This window comes from Tribolium castaneum, chromosome 2 (assembly GCF_031307605.1).
Source record: "Tribolium castaneum strain GA2 chromosome 2, icTriCast1.1, whole genome shotgun sequence".
Taxonomy (NCBI): domain Eukaryota; kingdom Metazoa; phylum Arthropoda; class Insecta; order Coleoptera; family Tenebrionidae; genus Tribolium; species Tribolium castaneum.
The window spans coordinates 4,383,620-4,402,741 of NC_087395.1; the positions used below are offsets into that span (position 1 = coordinate 4,383,620).

At 34.1% G+C, this 19,122-nt stretch overlaps 1 protein-coding gene and 2 long non-coding RNA genes across 3 annotated transcripts; 1 reads left to right on the forward strand and 2 right to left on the reverse strand.

Moving 5' to 3' along the window:
- Positions 1–1,501: 1,501 nt before the first annotated feature.
- Positions 1,502–1,957, reverse strand: LOC135265456 (uncharacterized). The gene is made up of 2 exons (XR_010333128.1): positions 1,890–1,957; positions 1,502–1,842 (listed from the first exon to the last, which is right to left on the reverse strand). It is a non-coding gene; the product is annotated as an uncharacterized LOC135265456 (long non-coding RNA).
- A 5,815-nt stretch (positions 1,958–7,772) lies between these two features.
- LOC135265398 (uncharacterized) lies at positions 7,773–9,233 on the forward strand. Its single transcript, XR_010333046.1, has 3 exons — positions 7,773–8,251; positions 8,312–8,728; positions 8,835–9,233. It is a non-coding gene; the product is annotated as an uncharacterized LOC135265398 (long non-coding RNA).
- Positions 9,234–9,262: 29 nt separating this feature from the next.
- On the reverse strand, positions 9,263–10,922 carry LOC135265397 (uncharacterized). Its single transcript, XM_064354859.1, has 3 exons — positions 10,730–10,922; positions 10,277–10,673; positions 9,263–10,229 (listed from the first exon to the last, which is right to left on the reverse strand). The coding sequence occupies exons 2-3, from the start codon at positions 10,642–10,644 to the stop codon at positions 9,416–9,418; spliced, it is 1,182 nt and encodes a 393-aa protein (XP_064210929.1). The 5' UTR covers positions 10,645–10,673; positions 10,730–10,922; the 3' UTR covers positions 9,263–9,415.
- Between the last annotated feature and the right edge of the window lie 8,200 nt (positions 10,923–19,122).

Sequence of the window (19,122 nt, forward strand, 5' to 3'; positions counted from 1 at the left end):
ATGCAGTGATTAACCATGCTGCCTTTGAAAAGCTCCCCTTTTTGAGTATTGTCTTTTTTAAGAAAATTTGGTCTATGGCATAGAATATAGTAGTTATAGAAAATCAAGTAACACGTAATTCACTGGTCGTCAAAATTTCGATAATAGCGCCATATCTTGGTAGTATGAGGAACTAAAATTGGCGGCAAATTTAAATATTTTATTATTTATACAATTAATTTAATATTATAATTTTTTTACAATTTAAACACACATAGCCGATTTTATTGAAAATCGGTTAAATGTGTTTAATTGCAAAATTTTGTTAGTATTATAAATATAAAGAAAAAATAAATACAATGAATGAAAATAATTTATTAATGAATTAATTTCACAAATTATGAAAACATCAATTATAAGAAACAAATATCGTGTTTGGCTTCCACATATTAATTTGGCGACTTCCTCACCCTCAAAAAACGGTTATTTAACATTATTTTGTAACTTGGAAAAAAATTAAAGAACTAAATAAGTAAATACGGACTCTAATAAGGTACTATTGGAGTTTTAGACATGTGCCCAATTCAATTTTCACAGAAAAGTAGTGTTTTTAATAGTTTGTGCAAACATTTCTTGTATGTTTTCGTGTTGGTAGTAGACTCACGTAGATGACTGTACAATAAATTTACTTATATGAACCTATTATGAGTAAGAGGTTTTTCTGATTTTAATGTAAGGACTCCACTTTGGTGGATTCAGCAGTTCTAACTTTTCTTGAAACTTAACGGGAAAAAGGAGGGAGTTAAGATACGTTTTTGTGGCTTTTGTACAAATGAATGAATAAACGCGTGTATTAAATAAAAGACACTATACTATGTGCAAGGTAGAAGTCTTAAACGGTGTCCATCATAGATGTCCACTCAAAAAATGATATTTGGTTTAAATTCTCGAAGTTATTTTTGGTGCCCAAGTCGATTTGTTTCTAGATAGCTCTCACAAGTAAAGAGTTGCACTGTTTCCAGAATCATGTGTTCCAGCCAGCCAGAAATTGTTTAATAAACGTTGTAGGTTGTCTTTTAAGTGTATAATAGGTCCACACCAGAGCTGGAGATATGTATTACATAGTATTTTTGGTGGCAAAAAATCCCGACTTACCAAATTTTAGCCTTCAAAAGTTCAAAACTTAAATGTTTTTGAGATTACTTTAGGAGTAGATAACACCAACAAACGAATCCAAATAAGAATAAAAAAGAAAACCACGAACACAACACGTAGCAGAATAATTCAAATTGGAAATTAAAACATTTAAAATTGAAAAAACTTTTTGACACCGTTGAATGTGGTGTGACATTGCGCGCCAAAGGTTGCTTAATATTTTGGATTTTTGGATAAATTCGTGGATTTAATTTGAAATCACACTACCACTTGAAATTTACAGAAATCTGCATGGATAACGCACGTGGCGCCGCATGTTGATAGTATGATTTAATAAACCGTTTCTCCTATGCCGCTTGACTAACCCTGGTCTATGGGTACAGGCCAGGTTTTTCCAAATAAATAACCAGCCTGTTTCACCGCTAGCGACATCTTGATGAAATTCGTAATCGACAATTTCACCTCCAATAGGTTTTCTTGTATTCAATTCCATGCGGAGCTGTTATGCTTGGGTGCCTCTTAAATATTGTGTTCCCGGATTGATGGCTTGGTACAAAACGCACCATAAACAGCAATTTTTTTTTCTCGTGTCGCGACTCCATATTTTCGTGGCTATAAAAAGGCAATTGGGCGGTTTCAGCTTACGGAACATTTGCAGCGTATCATTGTAATCTCGGCAGTCTCTTGGGCACAATAATAGATTCTCCACTGTAAATTAACTGTAAATAACAGTAGCAAATTACACTGACACTTACTTTGATCATTGTCTTTGTGCGCTATTCCATTTCCAACGTCCTGGTCCATCACAAATGAAATGCCATAGAATAAGAGATAGATAGAACTGAATCTTTCCTTGTTGGTGGCGGTTGAGAGATTGCAGCTCCATCATTAGGTGGTCGCGAGCATAATGGCGGGAAATTTAAATGGCTCCAACCTCTACTTAGTCATGAAATAATATAATTTTTCGTAATCTTTGCAAATGTTTGCAACAACAGCTTTTAGTAACAAAATACTAAAAACTGTCATTGCAAACATGTGCAAAGAAAACGCAAATGCAGCATAAATAAAAAATTGCAATATTTTAAAAATTTATTGGTGATTTTTTAACATACATCTATACTGTTTCAAATTAAACACAATGTTTGTTGACTAAGGGTGGATTTTACAATCGTCAGATAAACCCCGGATAAGTTATTTGTGGTATAATTACTACAGTTGCAATTGTTACAATGTATTTTTCAAAATTTATTCCCAGAATAAAGTTATCCGACGATTGTAAAAGCAGTCCTAAATTAAAATAACTATAAATACACAGGTAAATACAGACTGATCCAGAAATACTGAGTCTGTTGGGAACACTGGACTTAAATTTTTAAGGATACCAATGGAGTACTCTTCCAGTTAACAATTTAACATTCTTGTAGGGTTGTACGTCAAATAATTGTCAAGAGAAATCGAATTCGGTTACAGTGTTGCAAATTACGAGCACAAATACTTTCAAATGTGTTGTCAACAGACTCAGTATTTCTGGATCAGTCTGTAGTAAACTTGCTGTTTCAAAACCAAAAAACAAACACTAGCACACTTACATTATTTGGAGTGAAATAGGTCACAAATTAGAACTGTGTTTCCGTGTGATTCTCTGAAAGTTAGTACGGCTTAAGTTAAAGAAAAACAGGGAGAAACAAATTTTACAGTAATGTTTAACATTTTTCTTAGCTGTTTAAAGCCAATTTCTGGTAACATATTTAACGGAAAAATAAATCTGAACAGCAATTAAAACATAGCAACACCAATCACATAAGCATTACCTTATCAACTAACAGAGGTAAAATTTAACTGAATTTTAATGGTACCAGAAACTGGACCTAAATAAAATAAATAGGAACGGTTCTATAACATATGAATATAATATTCAGTGTATGCCTGAATAAATAAACAAATAAAAAAACAATGACTTCTTAACTTAACAAAAAATTAAGAATGAATAAATATATAAATAAATAAATAACAATAAATATCAGAAATTTTCCCCATAAGAACGAAAGAAGTTTATACAAAATCAACCCAACAGTTTTTTGGAGTATGAAAAGACTGAAAGTGGAAGAAAAACTTGTTTACAAGCAATATTTGAGCTAATAATGAGGATTGTGCATTGACCAATAATTAAAGGCTACTACTAACATCCAAAGATAAATTGAAAGCCAGTCTAAAAAATTAAGCCGCATACGCAAAAGGTTGTTTTATACCATCCCAAAGATGGTTGTGTGAGTTCTTTTAATGTAAATGTTCTTAGGGTCCGTAAGCTAAGCTAAATTGACAAAATTGAGCAGTTAAATTTTATTCGGTTGTCATTTTTTACATTTTTATTATAGGATTACAAAAATTCCTTATTGCTGTTGTATTTAATGAGCGATGTACTTTCACTGGTTCCTAAGAGTACTTTACACATATTTTATTCACGATATTTGGAGATTAAGACCGTCTATTGCGACTCCTGTAACGTGAATATAACACATGCATTTCCTTTTGCAATGGATCTTGATTATCGATCTCAGAGTCATTCGTTTTACCCAAAACAATCAAACTCAACTTTTTGAGATATGTGAAAATATGAAATTTTACAAATTTCTCAAAAAGTTGAGTTTTAATTGCTTCAGAATGTGAACAACAATCGAAATCAAAATCCAAAGACTGTCTTAGGTGGCTGACTATCCTTGCTACAATTTGATTGTGATAGAGCACTGACGGTACAAGTACCTTTAGCTGACTATAAATGTGAAGTAACACCAGAATTACATTCACATTTATATACTTCAGCCTTCTGTGCTCTTCACTATCATATTCTAGCATTTCCACCAGCCGGTGGTGACGGTGATCTGGATCGCCAGTATGTTGTAGATTACGTTGGCAGATGTCACATTCATATTCCTCCAAAGAGAGTTTATGAATAAGAAATCCACCAATATAACCCACAGCATACCTGTCAAGATCATCACTATCATCATGTACTGGTGGTGGTGGATGCCACTGATCCCCACTACCATCGCGATCAACTGGCTCTGGAGGCTCAGAAAGAAAGTCTCTAATTGTGACCAGCAGGCCGTCATTGTCTCCTTCACAATTAGAGTCACGAGAATGATAAGATGAAAAATTTCTTATTAACAAGGACTTATAAAAAGGAACAAATGCCTTGCAAGTGGGATTCGTATAACGAACTCTATACTGTCTTATTTGACCAAAAAAGTTCTCCAGCGGATTTTGATTAAACGCCCTTGCTGGAAAGTGCGTGAAACCAAGCTTTTGCAAAGAATTTTTAATCAAACAAAACCCTTCAAGAGTTCGCTGCCATCCCATCAAACACTTTGGACGTGGGCGATCCTCAGCGTTTTTTGGGAGGAATTCCATATTGCTAAACATTTGTTTCCCTTCTAACCACATCCTGTAATGAGAACTGTTTGAGGTTACCATTCTTCGCAGTCTTTTTTTTTCAGACTTTCCTCCAAAGCCACCGTTGACACTGTCAAAGATCTGGTCCATCTTCAACAAAAGTTTTGCGGTGTACTGAGCATCCGGTGGTAACCTCCCGCTTTCTGGACTGGCAAACTCATTCATCACTGCCGCTACTCGCTGACTCATTACCTGTGCCGCTATTGAAACTTTCATTTTTGGAATTTTGAATTTGTCTACATGTTTAGCCGAAATCTTTGGCAACAGGCGGAAAACCCTGTTCTTTTCCCTATCAATGTCAACCACCCGTTTAATATGATCCCACTTTGCAACAACCCGTTGCTGTTGCCCCCCTGCTCCATGGGTAGAAAACTGGCAATCACGTTCTAAAAGACCATTCCGGAATGCCTTCAGAAGATGAGGTGGGTCAAACAATGGAATCACATCATGATATTGATTATCACGAAGTGGAATCCGAATCACATTGTCTGGCACCACATCATCTTCTGAAGTTTGCAATCTTTTAGAATAGTCTAATAGATCGTTAATTGCCTTAACGTTATTGCTACCCATATCACAGACGGAGGCGATAATGTTAAACCCCACAGCAGTAGCTTCAGCAACAATTTGTTTGTAGAAACTAACAATGCTACTGGCTTTCATTGCGGATTTACAAAAGGCAAAAGCTACAGGTTGCTTCCACCGTTTGAAAACACCTCGCAACATAAAGACAGCAACATGGTCAGCAACCGCTCCAGACCTTTTCGTACCGTCATCCTCAAATCCTATGACTCTGTCCTCATGCGGTAAATAGTCCAAGTGAGGTTGTATTTGTATCTCATCAAAGATGAGAGTACAAATACGATCCCTCTTATTTCGGCCTATTTTCCGACTGAGAACACTGAACAAATGATTGAAATACCCGGTCGAATAGAAACTTGTGCAAGAGTTGCCTTCAGTGTGCGTTCTGACGGCAGTATAAACATCTTAGAAAGAAGTCTATACGTTCGAGGACTGCTCTTGTAAATGGCAACGGCATCAGCCTTTTCCTCAAACGTAAAACTTCTTCCCTGTGGTTTATACTTATAATTTCTCAACTGACTTTCAAAAAATCTTTGTTGTACCGGAGTAAGATCTTCAATTAAATGGCGCACATGCTCATCCTTAGCCAAAACCATTGCTGCTTTCAAGTTATTCTTCGATTTTTCCAGCCTTTTCACTCTCGCGTTCAACTGTTGGGCAAATTTATATAATCTTCTTTCGTCTTCACCAAATGTGTGGGGTTTCTTGCTTATCCCCAGTCTCGATAATACTGCTAAAAAAACATTTTACACAAATAATAACCAACAGCTGGTATAAACTTACGATGACGATTTCCCTTTTTACTTGTAGCAGGACCAGCAGGAGAAAGAATTCGCCGTTCAAGACAGGGAGGAGACACTTCTAATTGAGCATTTGGTTGCTCTGATGTGTCTACAAGCAATTAATTAAGTAGTTCACAAAACAAAAAAACTTAATGCCGGCACAATGCTGCCCTGCCCAAAAAAAAATTAAAAGGTATTCTTTCATAAAATAAAAAAAATCAGTAAAACACAACATTATACTTACAATATTCATGAAACGCTGTACAAATCTAGAAGCAGTAGGTACTAAATATCTAAATAGTTTTGCATAAAGAGAAGATTTAACATAAACACCATTTCTTAAAAAACCTGGTTTTTTCCTCAAACCTGGTTTTTATTTCAAAACATTCACTAGCACAAAATTACGATCCAGAAGCAGATAATAATAGAAAAAAGAATAACAAACCACAGCCTACAACTAAGGACCGGTTTACAGAATATTTTAATTGCAATCACATTTTAATTCGAGATTAACTTAATATTTGTCAATGCATTTTAATTGGTGACTTAACGTCGAATTAGATTAATTCGGAATTGAATCTTAATTTCGCTTTCTGTATACCGACCCTTGTAAATAAAGATAAAACATCACCTTTACGACTTATAGAGTGCACTAAGAACATTATAATAATACTGAGAAGTGCTACTGACTGCATGCTTACTACTTTTCAAATTTTACTCTTAATACCTCCGTCACCCATCAAAAAACGAACACCTTCCCATGCTTCACCCACTGCTACAATATTTTGGTCCGGTTCCAGATATAATGACATTTTAACCCCTGTCAAATAAAAAAATATTAAAAATGGTTATATAGAATTATTATTTTATTATATTATATTATTTTATTATATAGAACATAATAAAATTTTATTTTATCGAAAAGCGGATCGAAAATGTTAAATCACGAGGAGCGCAGCCCCTACGTGAATTGATTCAGCGTGCCGATAATAAAATTTTATTTTTCTTCAACGAAAATCTCACGTTTTGCAGGTACATCTCCTTTCATAGGTGTCTCTCTCTTCCTGGGTGTCACTCCTACTGCTCCTAGCCAAAAAGGAAACTCTTTTGTGGGAGTAACAAACTTGGGTTGAAGTGACACCTCGGATGGAGATGACTGCCCCAACTCCAACGGTCTTGGACTTGGTGTACTGTCCCGACGACCTGATAAAAATAAGTAATAAACAATTTTAATTGAAGTAATTGTCTTCCACCTGTTGGTAAGTTGAGGGAAGGAACAGCAAAACGGGTTAAACGTCTGGTCCCGGACAGGAAATCGTCATCTATAAAATGTTTATAACAAACACGCCTGTAAAAAATATATTAAAATTCCAAGATATAAAGCAAATCAAAAATATGTATTACGCAATTCTGTTGAGATGACAGTCCGACAATTCAGGCCACATTGGATTATTGACGGCCTGCCTCCATCTCAAACAGATGTCCAACCCTCTCTTAGGGTTGGGAAACCTGAACATGGGTGCATGCTTGTTGGTACACCCTGGTACCGAACAAACATGCCCCGAGGTCATAGCACAGACGCTAGGTCCTTGTTCCATTTTCTACAATCCAGTCGAATTTTGTAAAACGTTAATTTCTTACATTGGCTTACCTTTGACGATTAAAACTACAGAATAACAAACCAACGAAACGATGATAAAAACTCGTTGTTTCTATGCTCGTTGTTATTAAACGGTCACAGAATTAAACGGTTTAAATTGACTTTTGTTTGAAATTATTTGAAAAACGTGCTGTCGGTATTACAGGCTACGACACCAAAATGCCGGGCAAAGAATACAGCAGGAGTGCGTTCATAAAGATACTCTGAGTCTACTCTAGGTCTATAGTCGTTCATAAAGCCGTCCAAATGAACGTGCACAAATTGTGCGACTGTTCATAAATTGTCGCGTGATATACCCGGAGTGTTCGTGAATCGCCGTGCTCAAAAGTCCGGCGTTTTTCACCGGACATGCGCATTCGTATTTGGTTTGACGCTGTCAACCATTTGACACCTTGTTGATGTTTTTGCGGTTTTTGCACTACCTGCTCTGAATTGAATTTGCATACAAGAACTTTTTTCATGGGCTATGACTGTTATTTTGCGGTCACTTATTCTAATATAAAAGTGTTCAAACTATTCCAAACATTAGATTATAAAATTAAAACTATGAGTAGCTGTGAGGAAAAGTTAAAACAGGTGTTCACTGAAAACGGTGAACCTTTGAAAACCGATGAAGGCTATTTGGTGTTTCAGCAGCAGGCAGGTAAGTCAGCTTAATGTCTTGTTGGTAGTGTACTACCTAATTGTGTACTTATTGTCGCAGATGGCTGCCTTGTCATTGTGGAAAATAATGATGCTGGGTCTGCTTCGACTTCAAATTCAGATAAAAGAACGGCTGATAAAAGAATCAAATGGTGCCATAATGCAATTATCAACCTAATTGCATTTCGGAAAGAGTTGGACCCGGAATTTCGTTCAACAACCCAGAAAAACGAAGTGGTTTGGAAAAAACTTGCATCGAAAATGAAAGAAATGGGTTTTATGTACACTTCGGTACAATGCAACGACAAGTGGCGCTATTTAAAAAGTAGATATGCTACAAAAAAAGATAATATGGGCAATAGAGGAAGTGGGGAAGATCGAATGGATTTTGAATATTTCGAGAGCATGGATGATTTTTTGGGAAAAAAGCATTCTATATCACCAATTGCGATCGCTTCCTCATCGCGAGGGGATACCAGTAAGTTACTGCTGACTGCTGCTAAAATAATAACGGCTACACAATGCGTGTTTATTTTGTTACTACAGTAAAAGTTGTATTTAAATTGTTAACTACTGCTTTTTAGTACCCACCGATGTGGAGGAGCAAGATTTGCCTGAAGAGGCAACGCCCCCCAAACAATTAAAAGTTAAAAGTAGAATTAGCGGCAGTATTAAAGGTAAAAAAACACCGATGCAAACAATTATAGATACAATGAATAAGAATGTGGAATCCCGAGAAAGTAGACGCACACAACGTCATGAAGAACTATTAGCCTTACGTAGACAATCGTTGAATGTATTTTCCGATAAAATGGATGCTCTTATTAAAGCAATAACTGCACCAAAAGAAGAGAAATAATGCTTTTCAGTTCATGTTTGTTTTTTTCGTTTATTACTTGCGATTTGTGACTGACTATTAAAATAAGAGTTTTTGTTTTGTTTTTGTATTTTATATGAATATGTCTAAATACTAAATATAATTTTGTTATTCACTAAAAAAAAGATTTTCTTAAATAACATATATTTTTAAGAAGTACAAAAAAATACCAGCAATTTGGAACACGTTAAAGATGAAGTTTACGATAACTTTACAATAGAGGTAGGTATAACCCTATAAGTAACTTAAATATACCAATTAACAAAAACTTACAAGAAAAGCGTACAATTAATGTCGATTAAGAAATATTTGACGACATAAAGCATCACGTCGTCTCCGTCCTTCTATTGCCACGTTTTCACCAATGCCATCGTCACCATCATTATTATTTACTACATAATCAATTCCATTGTTAATATAGTCATCAATATGGAGATCATGAAAGTCTAGACAGACATTGTGTAATACGCATGCAGCTATCACAGTTGCAGGAATTAATTTAGTATCATTCATGTCTAAAAACTTGAGTCGCCTAAATCTTCCAAATAGAAGAGCAAACGATCGTTCGATTACTTGGCGCGTCTGTGCATGTACAGTGTTGAAGTATACCTGTGCTGCATTCAGGTTACCCCTATTTATGTATGGTGCAATACACCATGGTAAATTAGGGTATGCTTTATCTCCAATTAAATAATGTTCTTCGGCAAAGTAATGACCCATGTTGGCATTGACAGCATTATAAAAATCACTGTTTTTAAATATTCTGCTATCACTTACAGATCCTGGATAACCAATGAATGCATCTGTAAATTTCAATGAAGGTACTGCGATAGCTTGCAGCGTAAAAGCATAGTTGCATTTTCGTGTAATATAGGATTGAGGATCCTCTTTAGGAGCTTTGATTTCCACGTATGTACCATCAATGGCCCCAATGCAGTGTGGCATTCTGGCAAATGCATGAAATCTTCTCTCAACATTTTGTAATTGCATCCCTTCTGGCCATTTTATAATAGTTGGTGCTACGGCATTTAGAATTTTTACTACTCGTTTGAAACACTGTGAAAGAGATGACTTTGCTAGTCCAAATCTTTCTCCAACTGATCTAAAATCAACAATATTATAACGTGGAGTTATAATATTTTAGCTAACCTGTATGAATCGGGTGTTACGAGTATCCATATAACTGACAACAATTGTTTTTCGACTTGAACAGTACTTCGTCCAGTAGCAGCTTGTCGCATTAAATAGGGGCCAACTGTTTGTAAGAGTTGTTCATAAGCCTCAATGGTTACTCGAAAATGTTGCTGAAATTCTTGCTTGGTATAACCAGAAATTGTTGCTTCAATATAATTCTCAATACGTTGAGGTTTCTTAATTTTCCTACTTTTTATAAGCATCATCGTAACAATATTTTCTTCATCAGTTACATCGCTGTCCTCATCAGAAGAATATGTAACCGGAATGCCAAATAACATTTCCGATGATAATACAACAGGGATAGTAATTATGTCATTCATTGTTACGGTTCGTTTGTTGAATTGGTGGGCTTAAATGTACCTATGCCATAAACGGACCAAAGAGCTGATATTATTTGTCACTTACCTACTTTAAACGACAGGTTATATTTTTATGTCAAACAATTACAAGAGTGTCAACTGTCATGTTGCAGTCTACTTCAACCGTTCATAAACTTCAGAAAGCTCTGCATTCACTCTAGGTGAAAATTGCCTTACTCTGACGTCACAACAACACAAGATACTTTAGTTTATGAACGCACTCCAGTGTGATTTGTGCTGCCTACTAATTACTACTAATGCGCTCCCCTGCGGTGGGCTGGAAAGCTTTATTTTTAATCGACCAATAACGTCGCTTTACTTTCATAGCCCTGATGAAATGCATAACCCGAATGACCAATGACATTTAGCCATCTGCCCATTTTTTGACAGTGATGCAATGCGCAATCGCAATCTGGACACTGACGCTGGAGTGCGTTCAGAACGTACATATATCAAGTTAACAAGTTGACAAAAATTCATTTTATCATGTTATTGATTAATAACAATATACAATAAAACAATACAATATAAAAGTAAAATGCACGTAAAATGTATGTAACCTAAAATGTGACCCGCCAATGATGTTTACTACTAAGTGAGCCCCTTGAGGACACAGCACTTTTTAAGGTAAAACACCTCGATTTTCAAGGTAGATCAAAATTCTAAAAGGTAGATCAAAAAGTCTAAAATTTGAAGGTACGAAGACAGCCCCTTCAGAACACTCAATAATTTCAAGCAAAACACCCTGCTTTTCAAGGGTAAACAAAAAAGCAAAAAAAAAAACGTTAAAACACCACCGATTTTCCAGGTAGTTAAAAAAACATCAAATAATCATAAAAACACCCCGATTTTCACGGGTGAACAGAAAAGCAAAGAAAATCGTTATAATATCCCGATTTTCAAGGGTAAGCAGAAAAGCAAAAAAAAAAAATCGTGAAAACACCCCCATTTTTAAAGGTATATTTTAAAATTAACATTTTTCAAAGATTTTGCCCTATTTTTCTATTGGCCCACTTCAGGGCATCAGTTATTAACCTACCACTCAGGTGTTCCGCGAATTTTGGGACACCTGTATATATCCAAACAAATTTGGTTTTCAACAGTGTATTGTTACGAAAATGTGTGTCGCTGTTAAGACGAGTCAGCACTTTGCTGGCTCGCTATTAAACTAATATTAATTATCGGGGATTCGCGTGTGGGCCGCCAAGAGCTGGGACTTCGTCCTGAAAGACCTAGCCCCAAAAAGGTAGGCATGCTGTATTGACATTTATTTTTACTTGTTAACTAGTCTGTAAGTAAACTTGTTGATTAGACCTCTCGGTATTTTTATTAAGACGCCCTACCTCTGAGCAAACCCCCAGTCACTACGTGACAGTATTAAAAAAATATATTATAATTTACACATTAATTTATTATATCAAGTAAGTAACAAAATAAATTTATTATTACTCAGAATTTCCAGAATCGGAGCTGAAAAAAAACAAGTACGCAGATAAAAAATTATACATAAAAAATTTCATAAATTCATTTACATACAAAGTTTATGTATATTTCTCTTTATAGCCACTTGTAAAAATTAGTAACTGTTGATAAGGATTTTACCTAATGACAGTAATTGCTTCATAAAAATCTTCTTTCGCCTGTGCGGCTCCAAAACGGCCACGACCACGTGGATAACTGACTACCTGCCTACGACAGAGCAAAGAATATAAAGGTTAAGAAGCAGGCCCCTGAAAGTGTATACAAATTATGTGTTCACTGGGAGAGGTGGGGCAAAGGGGAGAAACGGCTAAAATAGTTCGTGTGCTCCAGCTTAGAGGTCGCGTCAGTTGCAAAGAAATCTGTAAATTTAAAGGAAACTGTCACACATTTTACTAAAAGTAAAGAAGGTTCACTTAAAAATAATCGACGTGCGCACACTTCTCTTTTTAATTCTTTGATTTATCAACAACCGATTATTTTGCTGTCGTTGCAGTTTTTGGCGACATTTTGTTTTAATGTGTTTTAAAGACTTCAGAAAACGATTTAACGTGATTGTTTGGATGTTTTTGTGATCAAACATCTCTACTTTTATATGAATCTTTTATTTGAATCTAGTGTATAGTGTGAATGACAGTGTTTTAATGAAGGATGAATCAACTTAAGGCAAATTAAGGTAAACGTTATTGAAAAGTGTCTATACAACAATTAATTGCGATTTCTAGATATTAATATAATCATATTACACCAAGAAGGATTAGGAGATGAAGACCGTCCTTGGAGATGATAACGGTTCTTGGGATGTAATTGAAAATCCCATGAAGACGAGTTAAATAAAATGTGCAGTAATTAATAGGTATATCATAATAATAAATAAATTTATTGTAGTTGCGAAGCTAGTATTTTGTGAAAGCAGGGAGTTTAGGACTTCCTATGGTTCAAGGTTTTCAAATTCGCCATGTCCCTCTATGTCTTAATCTTTTATGTTGTTTTACACAATGTTATAACGCGTATGCCTGTTAAAAAAACAAGGTTTGTCCTTTTTGTGATTGCTTAATTTAGAAACTAAGCGAAAAAACGTATTCTACAAGTATCATACAAGTTAATCAATATTAAAGCCTACTATTATTATAAATTTAAATGATTACATGGTAGTTTTAATCAGTTAACTTCCAGTTATAGTTATGTATATTAGATATGTGGCTTTTATTTAAAATAATTTTAGCACACTTGTAATTCCCTTGTGTTTGAGTAATTTACTAATAACTATGATGCAATCGAGATTACTTTTAAAAAATTTCAAAAGTTATCAAGAACTTTGACATCAAACTGTTATAGTACGTGTTAGGGCCGCTTTTACAAACGTCCGTAAACCTTATAACCGTGAATAAATTTCGAAAAATAGTTGTTTAAATTTAGCCTTAAGGGACTTAAAAATTGGACTATTGTCAAAGGTTACAAGCAAAATTTTGATATTTTTTTGCTTTTCTGAACAGTCTGTAGACAAGTAATCAAACCAACAAAACTGATGTATTTATACAGACTGATCCCGAAATACTGTGTCTGTTAGCAATCTGAATTTAAATTTTAAAGGATCCCAATAGTGTACACTTTCAGGTAGCAATTCAATAATTTAATCTGATGCCAACATACTCAGTTTCTCTGGATCATTGTGTATATTTAGACAACGTATTTACATATATTACATCTGAGTATGTTTATGAAGAACAATTCGAGTTAAATTAATTTTGCCTATACATTCCAGCACGTTATTATTTTTTTAATAAATTTTTATTGGAAAGACTTTGTTTCATTTTATTAAGCGATGTTAAATGTTTTTGTGCTATTGCAACTGTTACAGATGCTTTTTTATTAAAATGTCTCGTAACAGCGCATGAGTACAAAAACATTTAACATTTATAATTCTTTAAATCTGGAAAATAAATAAAATGTCTTGTTTGAATTTCCCGCTATTATCGAATTAGTTCGTTCTCTCAGGGTTAGGTGGCGCTTTCGCGAAAAAACGAGGGGTAGACAGAGAGATTCGCTTCTTCCTCTCTCTTATTCTATGGTTAAGAAGTGACAGCGCCGTGTTATTTTGAGGAAACAAATTAATGCTGATAGCGCTACGTGCGGTCGGGTGAGAAACTAAATCCACCATATTGGAAATTGAAAAACCGCGCGCAATTTGAACATTGCGTATTTTATGTATGTACTCTTATTAGTTTGCATTACTGGTTTTATACAAAAATTGAATAAATATACCCAAAGTTTGTATATACAACCTGTAAAATTATTATCACTAAACACGAGACTAACAAATTTACACTATTTAAAAAAAAACGGTTTTATTAATTATAGTAGTGCAAAATACATTCTAAAGTAAAACATATTGTGTAATTTTCTCATGCACAACTTAATTTTAACAGTCCACAAAACTAGCACTTTACTTTTCCGTTTTATAAAACACTTCCAGTCTCACATAACATTCAAGGTGCACTTTACGAAGGTACAGGGGGAATTTGAAGGCATATACACGCTGACTTCTTTCCATTCTTGAATAATTGCGTTCCGTGATGAGGCAAACGCGATTTTCACACAAGAACCAACCTAAACGACAACATGCTCACGACCACACATGACACACAAAAACATTATTTTAAATAAACCGTCAATGTCAACCGTTTTACAAAACTGCGCATGCTAATTGTGCTTTATGCCTTATATGGGTTGCCATTGTTGACAGTCCAGGGTGAGCACATAGCGCGAAATTTAAATCATGTTTCCTCTTTCTCTATACAAGCGACACCCCCATGCGACAGAGGACGCGCAGAGGACTACGATTACGACGAGACCACAAGAGCCATTGCGCATGCCGCATGCACACTGCATTGACAATATATTGGCGAAATCATGGATTAGGTGAAATACACTACAAGACTGTATTGTCAGTTGCAGGTATGTATATCAGCAATTTTATGAGACTGAACAACTGAACAGACTCCTCTATTGAATAATAATCAAATGCAAATTATATTGCATTTAAGCATCATGCGATCCAATAAAAAATCATTTGCAGTGAGCCATGAAAAATTTTCGTATGTCTTAATTTATTTCATACAATTTTGTAGAAACGTCAACAAAAAGAGTTTGTCAAAATGTTGTCAAGTAATTTTTACATTTTTTATTTTTAAGCACCTTCAGATGTAAATTTACGAAAAAAACACTTGTCTCGTCACGAAATTATTACGTTTTGTCTGTTTTTGATATTCTTCATTCCGAAAATTAATTTTAAAATTTGATCCTTATCTTCACACTCGTGATCCACCCACACGTTAGAAACAATTGTTATATGGAGTAATTATAAAAAGCGTACAAGGAAGTAACTGACTACACCAGAAAAAGTAGAAAAGTACAGCAACAATTATCACATCACATCAGGAAAAACCAAAAACTGACCCAGAACAAGATAGACTTCAGCAGAAAACAGAATCACATAACTGCTTAACGAAATAGAGCAAGCAGAACAAATAGAACAAATAGAACGAAATAGAAAAGCAGAAAAAATTGTGAAAACAAAATGAGGTGTTGACCATATCGGTCAACAACTACTTTAAACAAATTTTAAGAATTCATACATATGTTTATGTGCTACTTCTGGAGGTAATTTTGTGAGTATAATATCATTAATTTTTAGATGTAGTTCAAGTTCTTCGTTTTCTGTTAGATCAATTTTAGTTTCTTTGCCATTTACTTGACAACAAAGATAAGGTTTACCGTTCTCTTTTAAAATTAAAGTTATTTTGTTATCCATTTCTATTAAAAAATTATTTAAGCTTATTTAGTAAAATCATAATGTTATCTATAATACTACATTTAATTCCAAAAATAGATAAATCAAATTTATACGATTTTGTCGTTTGCAAAAATTCATGATACTCGTAGTAATTATTGTCTTTAAAGAAATAAATTTTTCCATTAATATATCTAAAAGCTTTGTCAACATTAGAAGGAATACTAGAAAACAATTCAACTATCATACCATGTTTCTTAGGTCTAAACAGACATTCATCAAATTCTATAAACATTGTGTTGTCATAAAATATATAAGTTTGACCAGAATAAGTATTAAATATTGCATTAATTTTCTTTCCACTAGGAACACCCGAACTTGTGATAGATCTTCCATTATAACCGTTTTGAACAACGAAATTAGGAAAATCAATAATATAATATAAATTGTTTGTTGTTAACAAAATAGTTCCATCTGGTCTCTGATAAATATGTGATATTTCTTGAAAATTATCTCGTAAAAAAGTTAAATAATCTGTAATTAATTTTGGTTTATTATCATAGCTCATGTCTTTTAAATTAACAATCCAGACATATTTCTTGTAGAAAATATATAATTTATGATTTGCTATTAAAAATGTGTTAATAGTTTCACTTAAGCTGCATAAATCAGGTAATGAATCAGTCTTTCTAGGAGTCAAAGTAATAGGTTTTTTAGTTGTGGTAGTTGTAGTTGGTATTGATTCATATTTTGACCGTTCAGGTATTCCGTATAAATATTGAATTGCCCAAATATCATCTTGCGTTAATTTATCACCATCTCCTTTATAATAAGCATACATAATTGCTTTATCATTGGCAGAATGTTCAATACCTAAAGTATGTCCAATCTCATGCAATAATACCGTATAAAAATTTGTTTGTCCGTCAGGGGTATTACCTAGTTCTCCAAAATACCAGTTTTCTGATTTATCAAAATGAATTCCTAGACATTCATCATTATTTGGAAAGAATCCATGTGCTAAAATATTACCTTTCCCATCGAAACTGTTAGAACATACTCCTTTTTGACACCGGGAATTATGATCATGTTGAAACGGCATATTAGCAAATGAAATAAGTATATATGGTTTATTAATATTAAACTCAAATTTTAATTTTGAAACCGATTCCCATCGATCAAATGCTTTTTGTGCTAATTCTTTCATTTCGTTTGTTGCCAACGAAAAATACCATTTAAGATTTGTTTTAGACCATTTGTTAGTGTGAACTCTATAAGCAGTTGGATTATCTCTAACACCACCAGGGTTGTGACGTAGATATTGAAACGTCGTTCTACAGTATAACGACGCGTAGTTTTTGCACATTTTCTACGTCATCAATCCAAATAAATTACCGAAAAATTACACTATTTTTTACGTCAAAATTTGGTAGCATTTATTTGTTCTCAAGAAGAGAAAAATGAATCAAAAATGTTCTATTACTAAATACATATCATTATTAATTAAGTAAGTTCTTTTACCATCAGAAATTGTAGTCAGTAAACAGTAAAACAAGACAATTTTCTATTATTTTCTTTATTTGGCAAAACAGATTAGTAATAAACAAAAAATAAAATCTATTCTCAAAAAAAAAATAAATAAAGTCTATTCTCAAAAAAACAAAATAAAGTCTATTCTCAAAAAACAAAATAAAAGAATTAATCTCGAGGAAAAAAACACAACCAATGTTTCTTTTTTAACTGACTTCGTTACTTTCCCGCATCTTCAGGGAGTAATAACAATGCATTATTTTTCTCGAATGATCAGCATCCAAACGATTTCTCAAATCATTGTGAATAAATGCCCAATTACTAAACACACGCTCCAAGGAAGCTGAGCTGGCTGGTATATTGATAAGTTTTAAAGCTACACTAGCCAACTCTGGGTGCTTTCTCTCGGCCAATCCCCAAAAAACTTTTGGGCAACAAATGTTTTTACGTTCTAAGGTTTCAAAAATATCTTCCGAAGAACAAAATTGGTGAAAACTCATTAAACCTTCTGCACTTAAAGTAGCTACCAAATAGTCATGGACCATATCAACCTGGGTTTGATTCAAAGACCTTCCTCTATAAAGAGGATGAAGAAAATTTGATGTTAAAGAGTAAATATTTAGCGCCATGTCTCTTCTTCTTTTCAAAACATCTTCAAACTCCGCAGGCAGTTGTAAATGAGTCCATTTCTCACAAGCATCGGCAATAGTGCAGCTGCTAGACTGACACTCATTAATTAATTTGCAAACCGGGTTAGATACTTCAATTGTTGTTTTAACTTCATCGATGAACTCATCGTCAAATAGTAACTGAATTATTTCTTGTTTAAGTTTTATAGTTTCTTCTGCCGCAAGTTTTTTCATAAATTTTAAATTTTTGATCAAGCAAGAAAATGAGTCTCTATAGGTACACCACCGAGTATCGACAGCTAATTTTATCTTTGATCCTCCCTGACTTTGCAGCTCCTTTTCGAGATTAGGATGTTTAAATTCTTTTAAGATAGTGATTACTTTGGAACATAATTCTTTGGAAATTAAGTCTTTGGCAAGAAGATTTCCTGTGTGACTATTGCAAGTAGTATGCATTAAATCACTCGTCAATTTTCCCATTTTCAACATGTTTGCTGCATTATCGCTAACGACAGCATAAATTTCAGTCTTAAACTTTGTCTTCGCTAGTTCAACAGATAGATTACACAATTCACTTAGCTTTTCTCCCGTCTCTGGTGTTGTTGTTACATCATATGCTTCCAGAAAAATACACTTATCGCTTCTTGTTGACTTCAAAATTGTTACCACTTGTTTTGTGTTATTTGCTGAATTTTTCCACCCATCGATCATCATAACAGAGAATTTACCTATTGAGTTTTGATCGTCTTCATTTATTTCATCATATAATGAATTTAGAATGGTCCCTGACACTGTCTTGCGGCAGGGAGGCTGATATGCAGGTCTAAGCACTCTCAAAAAGTCTTTGAAATGAATTGAGTCTACTACATGAAATGGAATGTTACAACCTACAATAAATTTGCCAAGTGCTTTGTTAATCTCGATTTTCTGATTGTTGCTAACATGGTCTAAAAAATTTTTAATTGTATCCTTTGGCTTGCTGTTGCTTTTTTTAGATATTGACTTGTT